The following is a 14,849-nucleotide window of genomic DNA, read 5'->3' as shown; positions in this document are numbered from 1 at the left end:
AGGCTCCACAGCCAGCACGGCACTCTGCCCTGATGGCAGCACCCAGAGACCCAGCACGTCCCGGTCATGAGGTCCAGCACGCCCTCCCCACCACGCATACAGAGGGGCTCGAGGAGGCTTTGGCCTGAAAGGCACATGCCTGAAGGCAGCTGGTGCTCAAGACACCTTGGGGAGGCGTCCCCATGGTGCCACGCTTGCGCTGCACATCTGAACCCCAGGTCGCCCTCTTAGACCATAAAGCTATATCCTCCTGGCCGTCACCCTGAGGGTACAGACACTAGCCAGACTCGTCCCAAGAGCAGCTCCAGCCCTGAAGTCTCCCACCCATGAAGGGAGGAGTGGCAAGAAGCTGCCAGACCAGCTAGGATGGTGGGCGTGGGCAAGCGTGTGTAGGCGTGTGGGGGCATGTGAGCGTGAGCAAAGACCAGGAAAGACCTGTTTGGGAACAGCCCGGCCCTGCTGCCCCAGCCCAGCTTGCTGACCTGGGCAGGACCTCACCCCAGTGCCCGTGAGGTGGCAGGACCACTGGAGCCCCACCCTGGCCACATGTGGCGAGGGGCAGGCTCCTGTGAAGCCAGCCTTACGGGCTTCTCTCCGGGTTGGCTCTGCTCCATTCTCTGATTTCAGGTGAACTCTGCGGAAGGTGAAGTGGGAAGTCATCTCCCCGCGGGAGGCTCCGGTTTCGGGAAGCACTTTCCCTCAGCCAAACCTCATGTGTTTCCTGTGCTTCCAAAAATGCCCGGGCAGGAAGCACTCAACCTCAGAAGGCAAAAATAGCCACATCCCCCTTGCCACCGCCCCCGGCCGCAGAGCAGCTGTGCTCCCAAACGCCTCACTGCTGGGTTGACCTTGTCTTGTCATTTTAAATCAGCTGACCCAACGCGGCCCACGCCCTCAGCCTTCCCCAAAGGACTGAAGCTAGCTGGGCCGGGGTGCCTGTCTGTGGCTGCTGTCCCAGAAGTGTGGAGGGCCCAGCTGGGGCAGGGGTGGAGCCAGTCATGAGCTGTGAGGGGGCTCCCAGGACCCCCATGCTCACACCTGGGCCCAAGCACCCTGGTGGCCAGCAAGGCCAGCAGGACATAGCACCTATGGCAAGGAAACAGGCCTGGAGAAGAGGCAGGTCCCAGGTGTGGACACCCACACCACTGGGCACACCACCAGTTTGTACACCTCAGTAATGCCAGGGTCCAGTGGGCGGGCCAGTGGCGGCAACAGGTGGCCATCCCACATGCCCCAGCACACCACACCGCCTACCCGGGCAACCCACAGATGTCTGCACTGTCACCTCCCTGAGCTGGAAAGCAGGCTGAGTCGTTCACTCCTGGACAGAGCCCTGGGGCCCCGGGGGGGATCTGGGGCTGTATCTGTCCCTCTCACACCCTTTCCTTGTAGAATCTCACATGCCCCAATGAGCACACGTGTGTCTTCTGGGGGGACAGGACTAGGACCTGCGTGAGGCTACCTGCTGTGCCCACGAGACTGGAGACTGAACAAATTTCTTGTTACCAAAGAAATGTACCTTCACTATAGAAAATGCAGACTAACAGAGGGGACAAAAGAGAACCCTGAGACTGCCCATGGGAAGAGAGAATGAGGCTTCCAGGGCCAGGGGCGTGGGGCTGGACGTGGTGTTCTGGTGTTCCTCAGAGCCCAGATAAGGTCTGTCGAGAGGGCACAGCCGGTAAAGAAGCGTCCATAGCCAAGGACTCCCCAGGGAGTTGTTGGCATCCATGACCAACAGCACGGCTTGAGTCTCATGGCTCACGCCTGGGCAGAACAGGGTCCCAGGGTGGCCGGGTCCCAGACACTAGCCTGACCTCACGAGAAACACACATTAGGTCTCTGTTCAGTTCCTGACACAGAACCCCTGGACCTCTTGGCATTTCCTGGTTGAGAGTAGCGTCCTTTGCCTAGTGAGGACACCTCGGCACGATGGAGCTTGGACGCTTTCAGCTTGGGATGCCGGGGGGTGGCATGTGCCAGCCTGCCAGGGACAGAGGCCTCACGGGGCCTTGTGGCACACACCTCCCCATCATGGGTTCCTCTTGACGTCCTTCAGAGTGGACTCGGCTGCTGGGGCTCAGGGACCAACCTGAGTTGCTGGCTGCCTGAAGGGATTCTGGGGTTCAGGGTCTTCTGTGCTAAAATCAAGAACCTTCCCGGCCAACCGGGGACACAGGTTCCATGAAAGCTGAGGGAGCGCAGCCTCTGGTCTTTGCTTTTTTCAGGCTGGCAGGAAGTCAGCATCGGGTCTCTGGGAAACAGACCCCAGACCCAGAGAGGGTCTGTCCCTGAAAAGTCCACACCAATGTCCTGTCACCTTCCCATGACCTGGGGACCAGAGGACTAGCCAGCTCCAGCTGTCTGCAGTTCAAACCCACTCCACTGGGAGCCCTGGTGGACACTCCCTGCAGACCTCTGTGTTAGGCAAGTGGAGGACCCAGAGTGACACGCGCAAGTCCAGCTCCAGGTCTGGTCCAGGAGAGTGTTCTTGAGGCTCCATCCGACCAGATTCTCCGGGGAGGTGTCCATGAGCCTGCGTCTGATCCTGCTGGGTGTGCCAAAATCAGCATGGGCGGGGTGAGTTCCACGTGATTCAAGAAACAGCTTGACTAGCACGCAGCCCTGTGTGCAAACCTCCTGCAGCCTGCCCCTGCCCTGGTGGCTTGGTGAGGACTCCGTGGAGCTGGGTACCCACCCAGGCGGCTGCAGGTGATCGCTCTCCCCCAGGGTTCTGGATGCCTCTGGCCCCTCTCTCTGGTGTCTGCACTACTCAGGGTGCAGATATTAAACGAGGGGAGAGTGGCTAAGGACCCACAGGCTGACAAGTGGCCAGGGTCTCACCGGCCTGCAAGAGACCCAGGGCCTCCTCACCACGGGACCTTGGTGCACTCCCACTTCCTCCCTGATGGGAAGCAAGGTCTGAGGCAACTGTGGGGAGGACAGCAGTCCAAGTGTGCCAGGGTGGGCACCTGTCTCAGCAGCAGCAGAGGGAGGGCCCAGCCAAGCTGCCCATGATGCCTTTTGTCTGTCTGTGGGCTCCATTCTTGATCCTGCCCAGCTCTGCCCAGCTCTGCCATGCAACCTCCTCCACAGCCTCTGCCGATCCCTTAGACTTCCTGGCACAGCCTAGACTCAGGCCCCAGTACCAGGAAACAGCCCTCTGGGTTTGCGAGTCCAGAGAAAACTGGCTTCTCCTGCAGCTGGTCTGCTATGGTGCTGTTGTGGTTTGGGTGCTCCCAAAATTTGAGTGCTGGAAACTTAATCCCCAAGTCACATGTTGATGGATTTGGAGGAGGAGCCTTCAGGGTTAGATGAGGTCATGAGATGGGCCCCTCGCAAGGGCACCGGTGGCTCTATAAGAAGCAGCAGGAGCTGGGCGTAGGGTGCAGCCTGCAGTTCCAGCTCCTGCAAGGCCAAGGCAGGAGGGTTGCCTGAGCCCAGGGTTCAAGTCTAGCCCAGGCTACATAATGAGACCTGTCAAAAAAAAAAAAAAAAAAAACAGGAAGCAGAGACCCCAGGCCGGCAGCTCGCAGCCTCTGGCCTGATGCCCTCACTGTGCCAACAGCAGCAGGACCTTGCCAGACGCTGGTACCCGACTCCTGGGCAAATAAATGTCCCTTCCTTGTAGATCTCCTGGACTGTGGGCCTCGGTCTGACCACAGAAAGCAGCCTATGCCAGGTGAGCTGGTGACAAACAGACTTGCCTAACCGCCCGGGGGGAGACAAGCCTTCAGACCAGGACACACTGGCCGAGCCGCACACTTAGGGACACGGCTCCTGTCTTCGTCTGCAATGGATTGTTACTTTTCCTCTCCTGTGCCCCAGTTCACAAAGCACACAGTACTGCTGACAGGCACCATGGTGGTGGCCAGGCACTCGCTGTCCTCTGCAGACGTCCTAAGATGCCCAGCGTCCTGGTGCCTGCTTGAAAGACCAGTTCTTCCCTACAGCTCAGGGGTCCATGTGCTACAACAGACCCAACTCTGACACAAGGAAGGCCGGCGAGCCAGACCTCCTTGTGGAAGGGCCCTCTACAGGGCTCTATAAGGGCAAGGGCAATCTGGCCCTCTAAGGGGTCCCTCCACTCATTTGTCCAGGGAGAGAACAGCCCCAACACAGTACCCAGGAGGCCATGGTGTGAGCCCAGACAGAACAGAAATCCACTCACTCCTGACATCCCGGCCTCTGCTGCCCAGCACATCCCCATGAGGCTGATGCCCTGGCCTGTAGCCCCCTGGACAGAGTAAATCTGGGAGGGCTCTGGCTATTTCCTGACTTTACCATCCCTGCCAGTCAAAATAACTAGGTGACCCACACCAGGGCACAGCTGGGTGACTTCCAGGCCCACGCTGTGAAGGCAAGTTGAAAGCACTTTGGGGACTGAGATCTCCCAGATACTTTCCACCTCTGGCTAGACATGAGTCTCCACGTGGCTGCAGGGACACATCACCTGGTGTCATCTGCGTGCTGGCTCATCCTCAGCACCTTCCCTGGGCTGGCCACGGTTCCAGTGTCATGTACAACCACAGTCCTCATGAGCCAGTAGTCCAACGCCAGCAGACACACATGGACTTAGGTACCCTGGTGGGGGGTAGCGTGAGGAGGCCTCCTGTGTGGGGGAACTCTGCTGTGGGGCCAGGACTGCCTGGACGGGGAGCTGCCCTGGAGTCAGTGCCCCTGACAGACCTGGCAGGCATGGAGTCCCTGGCCTGCTGCTCACAGAGCTCAGCCCAGACACCCCACCACCCTGTCTTGAGACGCCACCCCCTCCCCAACCTGCTGTCTGTGATGTTTCCCGGCCCCAGCATCGGCAGCCAGCTCATGTGACTGCTGGTCTCTGCCAGCCACAGGGAATTGGCAGTAGACAAAAAAGACCCTGTCCCTGCCCCCACGGAGCCAGAAGCTTAGAGACAGTGTTGGAGGGCACTTAACAGAGGGACTTCCTGCAGGAGGACTAGCTGGCAGCAGGGGCCAGAGGGGCGGAGTCAGGGCTCCCTGCACCAGCTCACAAAGCGGGACAGCCAGCACAGGGGCAGTCACTGTCACAACAGGGTGTGTGTGGGGGGTCATAGCGCTGTCCTCTAGTGGATTTGGTGTCCCTGTGCACTGTGGGTGTGGGGGAGGAAGGGGGAGGAAGACACAGAGGAGGATGTGTTCAGCTACAGGTGGGCTCCAGGGGTTGCCTGGCAGTCACTGGTTTGACCAGGAAGAGGCTCAGGTGTGCAGGACAGGTGCTGCACATGCATGGGGCAGGCACCTCAGGCACAGATGGTGCCCCAAGTGTGTGCTCAGGAGCTTCAGGGGTACGTGGCAGGTATTACAGGCATGTAACCAGGTGCAACAGGTGTGGGGTGCAGATGCCCCAGGTGTGCAGCAGGTGCTTCAGGTGCAGGACTGGTTCTGGCCCCATTGGAGGCTTGAACCTGAGGGGGGTCCAGGATTGTGTGTCTCACCTGGATGCCTAGGCCAAGCCCCCAGATATGGAGCCTGAAAATTCAGAGGGCATCAGAGAAACCCAAGGTCCACTGGGATAAGACATGTCCTGTTCCGTGGGTTTACTTGGGTTTTCAAAACCCAAAATGCGAGTTTCCACAAAGGGCCCTAATAGCCTCTGAGCACCTGCGAAAACCAGTGAACACACGGGGCAGCTGGCTGCCTCTTCAGGGAGCATGGATAGACCCAGAGGTCTGTTCCTCCCCAGGCACAGTGCAGGTGGCCAGCGGGGGTGTCGCTGCACGTGCTGGAATGTGACCAGCTGCACTGACCACCGAGCCACACAGGATCTGAAGGGTGGTTCACGTACAGCACAGGCCCTTCCTGATGATGGCACAGCCTGGTGGCCCCCGTCATTTCACAGCAGTATAAGCCCCACTGCAGTTGCCCACTGAGTCGCGCAGCTCCTCTGTGGACTTCCAGGTGAGCCCTCAAGTCCCCCTTGTACCTTCTGTGGCTGGATAAGCTGGCTTTGGTCTTCAAGGCCTGGCCTGGGCTCCCCACCATGGTAAGGTCTCTGTGCTTGCAGGACCCAGCACCTATCACCCAAATGCCATAACCATCGTCCCGTTCCCTCGAGACTGTGGCAGTGCCCACTGGAAGAAACATGCTTTACATCACGGTACAGCATACCTGCACATGGGCACGTGGACATCCCAAATCACTGTGCAGCTTGCTCATGAACCCACCCAGTCACGCTAGAGCAGGCCCATGATCCTGTGCAGTGCACCTGCACAAGGTGCCTCAGTACAGCCTGCAGAGGTGCAAACCCAACCAGAAGTTTGACAGCCCAGCGCCTCCTACACGGGAGGGACCCAGGTGTTGAATGTAGGAATTGCTGGTTGCAGCCACTACATAAGCCCATGACCCTAAGTGGGCTGCTGTCTGGAAACTGCCCTAAGCTGCAGGCTCCTAGCACAGGGATGAAGGGCCCTACAGAAGCAAAGGGACTAGAGGCCCACAAAGGATCGTGGAGGGGCAGGGTAGTGGCTGCAGAGGCTGACACTCAGTGCTCAGCAGCCTGGCCCAGGAGATGAGAGCCACACACCATGGGGAAGCTGTCTCACCTTCATTCCTGACTGATCTTCTGTCCGTACAATGAGCCAGGTCTCCACATTACCAAGATGGAGGCACATTCACTTGGACACAGTGGCTGCCCAAGTCAGGGCCACCTGGCCAGGACAAGGTAGGTTCCAATGTGGCCCTGAGCCAGAGGCTTACTTCATGTCCACAACTCCAGCTCAGAGGGGCCCTCTCTTATGAGCAGTGCCCTGGCCCAAGGAACCCTGCAACAGACTCACCCCTGGTAGTGTCCCAGCTGTCCAGAGGCTGTGCCCACTGGGCAGCTGGCTGCCTCTTCAGGGAGCATGGATGGACCCAGCCAAAGCCTCAGCAAATCCTGTTCTCTAGTGAGCTGCCAGGGTGAGCTGGGAGGGCCAGGGGGTGGCTCCTTGGGAGTCATGGCAGGGGTGGAAACTGGGGCCTGCTCTAGCACAGCAGGCCCTTTCTTCCCTCCCCACGGTGCCTGGGTCCTCTGGCCTCCTCTTCCTCTGACACGCAGAGGTCCTGACCCTATCTCCCACACAGAAGGTTCATCATCTCGTGCTGAGGAGTTCCATGAGTTTGCCATTGTAACCCAGGTGAGACACTTTCCTGTTCATGTTTAGGAAGGAACCATTTTGCTGAGCACAGAAGGGACCGTGCAGTACGGGCTGCCCATAACGACCGGGTGCCGCAGCCCCATGCAGGCATGCCACACACAAATGCAGCCATGAAGGGGGCTGCCAGCCTTCTGGGGTACCTAGAATTGGAAGCACAGTCGGCTCCTATCGCTTCAGAGCCAGGCTAAAATCTACACCACACAGTGACTCCTGTGTGTGGAATTCTCTGCTGGGTGTACAGCTGTGGTTCCCTGCCACAAACCTTGCTCCAGTCCTGCATCAGCCTCAGCCTGGCCCATCCTCTGTGTCCTGACCCTAATCCTGGGGGCGACCAGGCTACAGACCCTAGGCTTCTTGCCTCCCTGCTCAGCCGGGTCTAGCACTGATGGGGACACCCTGGGTGGGGCCAACAGGGTTTGAGGTATGGGTCTGGGGGACACAAAGTTCAGACTACGCAAGCTGGTCTTCCCTAGGAGGCCCCAGGCAGGGCACCTAGTCCTCTAGTGCAGCCAGTTTTTACCAACCTTTTACACCAGCAGCAATTAAGACAAAGAGCTCTCAGGGAGGCGGCTGCAGGAGCTTGAGTCACTTCCCCTTCTGGTGCCCATGTGGCTTTGCCTAACCTCAGCACTGCCCTCCTTCCCTCTGACTTAAGACCATACAACCTCCATCAAGCAAAGGCCAATGCCTCACGTCCCCCTTCTTGTGCTCCCCAGGGTCAGTGTCAGTCCCCATGCCTGGTCCTCTTGCTGAGACTCTCCCTATCGTGAGGGGCATGATCTCAGGCCCAACAACCCCACGGTCCCAAGGACAGCACTGCTACCACCTTGCATTTCTTTTTCTTTCTTTCTTTTTCTTTTTCTTTTTTTTTTTTTAAGAATCTAGCCTTTATTTTCATTTGTTTTGTTTTTTTAGGGATTGAACCAGGGATTGAACTCAGGAGCACTCAACCACTGAACCATATCCCCAGCCCTATTTTGTATTTTATTTTAGAGACAGGGTCTCACTGAGTTGCTTAGCACCTTGTCCTTGCTGAGGCTGGCTTTGAACTCGCCTCCTGTCTCTGCCTCCAGAGCCACTGTATTCTTATTTATTTTTATGTGATGCTGAGGACCAAACTCAGGGCCTCACCTGTGCTAGGCAATTGCTCAACCACAGAGCTACAACCCCAGCCCTACCACCTTGCATTTCTGCAATGTCTCTGGGCACTGAATATTTGCAAAAAGGAGGGCCCATGGGGCTGGGGTTGTGGCTCAGTGGTAGAGCACTCACCTAGCACATGCAAGGCACTGGATTTGATTCTTAGCACCTCATAAAAATAAATTAATAAAATAAAGGTTAAAAAAAAAAGGGTTAGGAGAATTTGTGCTGGTCTAGGCGAATTTGTGCTGGCAGAGGCAGTAGGAAGCAAGTTTCTGGCTGCAAGAGAAGCACAGGAAGAAGTCTTAGGCAACCAAGCTCAATTCTGAACATCACGAACCATCTGCAACTCCTTATCTCTGACCCCTTATCTAGAACCCAGGGTGCATTCTGGTAGCTAGAATGCTGGTTTCTACTAAGCCATGAATCTACTCCTAAAATGCCAAATCCAAGAGACCATTAGATCCTTGAACATAAATTCTCAGTCTGTAAGTGTGAAAATAAGGTTGCAGTTTTACTTATCTGACAAGCATTTCAATTGCAGAACAAGCTTTGCAAATAAGGTGCAATTTGGTGGGGGACATAAAATCTGAAGTGATGCTCAAATGTGTTTGGCTTTGTTATAATAATTTGCAAAATGCTTGTATTTGACCTTAATTTTCATTTATTTTTATTTTTGGCCATATGGCGATCTAATCCAGGGCTTCATGCATGCTAGACAAGTACTCTGCTGCTGAGCTATAGTGCCAGCCATGATCCTAAAAGAAAAGGACTTTCATGGAAGTGATGCTTACAGACATGCTCATTAACTGTGGCTTACTCAGTAGGTTTAGTGCACATAGCATAACCTGGCATGAGGCCAGCCTACCCAGGAGGTGGCATGGTGCTGATCACAGTAAATCTTACAAACTATGGGGCTCTCCGTGTGAGTGGCTCTATGGCCCTTCAGCCACCTACAGAGATTTTATCCTCTGTTCCATGCAGGGGCGCAGGACTTCCTGGTTCACAGGGCAGGAAAAGGTGTGGGCATGCCTGGAGTCCACCTGTGGGAACTGGATTCGGTGCCACCATGTGCTCCCTCCACTCAAGCCAACAGATGGACTAAAGGTTCCAGCTCTCCACTGAACTGCGAGGGATAGCTGCTCCCTGGGAAAACAGGCCTTCCTTCCCTGCCCGGAGGTGTTTCAGTGGGTAAGCACTGCAGTCCTCTAAAGCGCTGGCCACCTTCTGCTACTTATTTTTAAGTGTGGTCGCTCCTGAGGGCACAAGAGGGGCCATTGCTTAGTGGGCACACTCAGTTCTCCAGCCATGGGTGTGGGAGAACAAAATGTGCCACCCTAAAATACACTTCTAGGCATACATTGAGATGACCATTCGGAGAAACTGGAGACACAAGTATAGGTCTGAAAAATCTGCTGTTTTGCAAAAGGAACGCAAGTAGGTCACTCATGGGAGTAGTCAGAGGCCCCAGCCCTGTTTGGGCCCGTCTAGTTGCCCACCGCTCCTCCCACACTCGGAGGTGCTCAGGACACCCGGCCCTCCAGGGCCTTCTCCACCAGGGGGACAGCCACCGCGCGCTGCGCGTCCCCGGGCCACCCCCAGGGCCCAGGCCCTCAATTTCGCTGGGCAGGAAGCCTGCCACCGGGCTGGTTGGAGCTGCGCGCCTGGAGGGTGCACCACCTCCTCCTGCAGCGCCAGGCGCCGCCGGCCGGGCTCCGCGCAGACCCGCAGGTCCCGCAGCACTTGGAAGCCCTTCTTTTAAGTGTGCACGCATCCACCTCAGAAGGGCTCTGGTTTGGATTTCCAGCACCACCTTCCGGCGCAGCGCGGGACCCGCACCAGGTGCTTCACCGCGTGGCACTAGCTGCAGACTTCCGTTCGCGATTACCTCCCTCAGGTGAGGGCGCAGGGCTTCGGCCCACCAAGAGGACGGAACAGCCAGCGGGCCGCACCTGCTGCGGGGCCCTGCAACCCAGCCGCGGGCCACCGCCCCGGCCAAGCCGCGGCGCGCCCGAAGCCCCGCCCACCCGGCGCTGCGCCGGCGCCCGGTTCCTCCCGGCGGTGCCGACCGCTAGCCCCCCGCAAGATCGACACGCCTCTCCGCCAATCGCACGCGGCCCAGCCTCGGCTCCGCCTGCCCGAGCAGCTCGCGCACGCGCCGGCGGCCAAAGCGCGACTGCAGCCTAGAGGCGTGGGCGGTGGCGGTGGCGGCGGGGTGGCCATGCAGCGCCCGGGGGACCCGGTCGGGCCAGGCCAGCTGCCCCTGGTGGTAGGTGCCAGCCGGGGCGCGGGGATGGCGGCCCCCACTACCCACTCTGCCTCCCCTCCGCGGTCTCACAGGCGGGCGCGTGGTGGCGCGGGGTCTGTCCCCTTAGGCTGCTCGCGCCCCCGCGGCCCTTCCTTTCCCGAGTCTGGGAACCTCCTGTGCGGAGGGACTGCCCCTTGCCCGGTGGCGACCGCTCTTGTGCGCGCGGGCGCATCTACCAGAGCTCCCAGAGCTGCCCCGCGCACCCGCTGGACGACCCTGCCCTGCACACACCCTGAGCTCCAGGCCCCGGCTCCTGCCCGGTGCACCACCTCCAGCCCAGGCCCCGGCTCCTGCCCTGCACGCTACCCCGAGCTGCAGGCCTGAGCTCTGCTCTGCTCACTGCCCCAAGCCCCAAGTCTGAGTTCCTTCCCTGAACACTACCCTGAGCTCTAGGCTCTAAACCCACTTCTGACAGTTCTGCCCTGCACACCAGCCCTGAGCTGCAGTCCCAGGCTTCTGCCTGCACTGTACTGTGGTCAGGATCTTTTTTTTGAGAGAGCGAGAGAGAATTTTTTTAAATATTTATTTTTTAGTTTTCGGTGGACACAACATCTTTATTTTATTTTTATGTGGTGCTGAGGATCGAACCCAGCGCCCCGCGCATGCCAGGCGAGCGCGCTGCGCGCTACTGCTTGAGCCACATCCCCAGCCCCTGGTCGGGATCTCTTGCCTGGTGCTTCTGCCCATAGCTCCTGTCCTGCACACCAGGCGGCTACCCCTGATCTGCTTCCCACATCTGCTGCAGTGTGGGAAGTAGAACAGACGTGGAGTCAGGTACCCAGGCATTGAACACGTGGATACAGCTTTGCTGTGGTCCATGTAGAGCTTGTATCTTTCGTGCCAGTGCTACGGAAATTGGGGGCAGATTAATCAAGGTGCATCACTGACAGGAATCCACATATCTTATAGATCTTGAAAAAGTAAAAATATCCTGTTCCTTTAAAAAGGATAATCCTAAGTAAAGTTAATCTGGAAATAAATTATGGAACTCATGGATGGAAACATAAGCAAGAGGAGATGTCACTGGGATCAGATCCTCAAGTGGCATTTTGTTTGTAAAAAACTTTGTGAAATGTATTTTCAACACACATCTGTGAGCTGTTCCTAACTATGTTTGGATTTAGTGATTTAAAGTCGTGTCTGTGTGGAGTTATCTAATGTGTGGCTAAGCAGCGTGGACGTCCATGTGTCCAGACTTGGCCTGGCCTTGCTCCTGTTGGCTTTCTCATTCAGGAGGGGTCCTCTTGTGTATCACTCACTATGATAATGTGTAGAACTAAGGCAGTCTCCTGTGGTAGTTGTTAGGAGGTAGGTTCTGACAAGTTGTTTTCCTTGTGGTGCTCCCTGAGGAAAGGACGTGCCAGTGCCAACCAGCCTGGCAGCACACACTGCTCCTACAGGGGGTGTTCAGGGCTCCCTTTGTTGCAGTCTCTGACCTCAGTTTGGCGGAGGTGCCCCACCCAGCCAGGGGCCAGCCAGTTGTACCCGGATCCCTGTTTAACCAGAACAGTGGTTTCTGACCAAGACTGAAAACCTGAGGTGACCACCAGTTGGGGAGTCCCTGGTACCCTTTGATTCTCCCCCTCTGCCAGCATCTGCGAGTCCAGGGAGAGCTGACAGGACTGTTCAGGGAAAGAACGCTAGGCTTGGCTCCTGGCCCATTCCTTTTGGTGTCGCGTAGCCGTGCCGGGGGTCTTGCTCAGGTCAGGACTGGCACTGTGATTCGGGTGGCCTCTGGGCTCTCCCACCCTGCTCACCCATTCCTTTGAATTCCAGTCTGTCATCCTCCCCGTCCACAATGCGGAGCTGTGGCTGGATGAGTGTTTGGAGTCTGTGCTGCAGCAGGACTTCCCAGGCACCCTGGAGCTGTCTGTGTTCAATGATGCCAGTAAGGTACCTATGGGCGTTCTCGTGGGTGACAGCCCCGTACATTTCATGCTGGACTGTTTCCAGGGAGGTTTCCTGACCTACCAATGTCCCACTTCCAGGATAAGTCTATGACTATAATTGAAAAGTGGAGACCAAAGCTGGAGGACTCAGGCATCCTGGTGGTCATTGGAGGCCACGAGTCTCCTTCTCCCCGAGGAGGTGAGTAAGTGATTCATGATCCCTTGTCACCTCCAGAGTGCAGTTAGTTTCATGTTGTTCAGATGCTGGTGAAAGCATCCTGGTGGTGGTTAGGTCTGCTGCCTGTTCAGGGCCAGCTGGACCTCAGTTTTTATTTGCTGTGGTCTGAGTGTTGGTGTCCACTCCCCAGTCAGTGCCCCCCAGACTCGCCCCTTGTGATGTGTTAGGAGATGGGGCCATTCAGAGGCACTGAGGCATGGGGGTGGAGTCTCAAGAGCCTTGTGATGGAGGCCAGAGAGTCCTTTGCCTCTCAGGAGCACCCCAGAACGCAGGGAGGCAGCCCTGACCAACACTGCCTCCGCCAGTGCCTCAGGGACTCTGGGAAGTAAACTCTGTGGGCCACTTGGCACGTGGTGCTCTGCCTGCAGCCCCCTCTGTCCCCACAGACGCCCATGCACCGGCCTTGCACCAAGCCAGTCAAAATGGCATGCAGCTCCTACTCCTGGCCCCTTTGTCCAGTGCATGCCACTGAGTGTTGGCGCTCCCCCTTTTCATAGGCCACATTTGCTTATCCCATCCGTTGATGGAGGCACTGGCTCCTGGGAGTGGGCTAGTATGAACATTCAGGTGCACGTTTTTACTTGAGCACTGGTTTTTAAGTCCTTTGGGCGTATGCCTTCGAGTAGAACTGCCAGTGGCATGATTCACAGGCCACCATGCTGTTCCTGCAGCAGCTGCACTGTTCACCTCCCAGGGGCGCCAAGTCCCCTTGTCTGTGGTTGTTGTCGTCATCGTCATCACAGTCGTCGTCCTGGTGGGTGCAGAGCTTCTCGTGGTTTTGATTTGCATTTGCCCAGTGACTGAGCATCTTTTCATGTCCCTGTTGACCATTTGTATATCTTTAAAGAAATGTCTTTTAAGTCTTTGCCCATTTTTAAATTGGGTTGTTTGACTTTTATTGTTTGATTGCAGGAGCTTTTTATATGTTTTAGATACTAAAGCTTTATTAGATATGTAATTTGCACACATTTTCTCCCACTCTTATTTTTTTACTTTTTGTGATAATTATCTTTTTTTTAAATTTTTTTTAGTTGTAAATGAACACAATACCTTTATTTTTATTTACTTATTTTTGTGTGGTGCTGAGGATCGAACTCAGTACCTCACACAGCCAGGCAAGTGCTCTATCACTGAGCCACAACTCCAGCCCCGTGATAATTATCTTTTGATATATAAAAATTTCTACTTTTCATGAAATCCAGTGTATCTGTTTTTTCTTTTGTGGCATGTGCTTTTGGAGTTATATCTAAAAAAACATTCATTGTCAAATAAAAGTCATGAAGATTTACCCTATTTTCTTCGAAGAGCTTTATATTTCTAGCTCTTTTTTTTTTAATATTTTTTATTTTTTAGTTTTCAGCAGACACAACATCTTTGTATGTGGTGCTGAGGATCAAACCCGGGCCGCACGCATGCCAGGCGAGCACACTACCACTTGAGCCACATCCCCAGCCCCTATTTCTAGCTCTTTTATAGGTCTTTGATCTATTTTGAATTTTATAAATGGTAGGAGGTATAGCCAAAGCAATCCTTAGCAAGAAGAGTGAATCAGGAGGCATCACAATACCAGACCTTATTAAACTATACTACAGAGCCATAGTAAAAAAAAAAAAAATGGCATGGTATTGGCACCAAAACAGACACATAGACCAGTGGTACAGAATATAAGACAACAGAAACAAACCACATAAATACAGTTATCTCATACCAGACAAAGGTGCCAAAATCATTCATTGGAGAAGAGATAGCCTATTCAACAAATGATGCTGGGAATATTGGAAACCACATGTAACAAAATGACATTAAACCCCTGTCTCTCTCACCTTGCACAAAACTCAAGTCAGAGTGGACCAGAGACTTGGGAACTATGGGGCTGGGATTGTGGCTCAGTGGTAGAGCACTTGCCTGGCATGTGTGAGGGACTGGGTTCAAATCTCAGCACCACAAATAAATAAATGAATGAATGAATTAAAGGTCCATCAACAACTAAAAAAGTTTTTTTTTTCAAAAAAGACTTAGGGGCTAGAACAGAGACCCTGCGCCTGATATAAGAAAAAGGAGGGGCTGGGGATGTGGCTCAAGCAGTAGCGTGCTCGCCTGGCATGCATGAGGCACTG

At 55.5% G+C, this 14,849-nt stretch overlaps 1 protein-coding gene across 4 annotated transcripts in view; it reads left to right on the top strand.

Annotated features, from left to right (window-relative positions):
- Positions 1–10,478: 10,478 nt before the first annotated feature.
- B3gntl1 (UDP-GlcNAc:betaGal beta-1,3-N-acetylglucosaminyltransferase like 1) overlaps positions 10,479–14,849 on the top strand; it is a 40,424-nt gene continuing 36,053 nt past the window's right edge. For 2 of the 4 annotated variants that reach the window (XM_027922205.2, XM_071603208.1), the window contains exons 1-3: positions 10,479–10,566; positions 12,382–12,498; positions 12,594–12,693. In XM_027922205.2, the coding sequence (XP_027778006.2) occupies positions 10,519–10,566; positions 12,382–12,498; positions 12,594–12,693 (265 nt within the window). In that variant the 5' untranslated portion in view covers positions 10,479–10,518. Of the gene's footprint in view, positions 10,567–12,381; positions 12,499–12,593; positions 12,694–14,849 lie in introns of those variants that run through there. The other 2 variants (XM_071603209.1, XM_071603212.1) reach the window with 2 other exon arrangements.

Source organism: Marmota flaviventris, chromosome 17 (genome assembly GCF_047511675.1).
Source record: "Marmota flaviventris isolate mMarFla1 chromosome 17, mMarFla1.hap1, whole genome shotgun sequence".
Classification (NCBI taxonomy): domain Eukaryota; kingdom Metazoa; phylum Chordata; class Mammalia; order Rodentia; family Sciuridae; genus Marmota; species Marmota flaviventris.
This window is presented reverse-complemented; position numbering and strand designations above follow the sequence as displayed.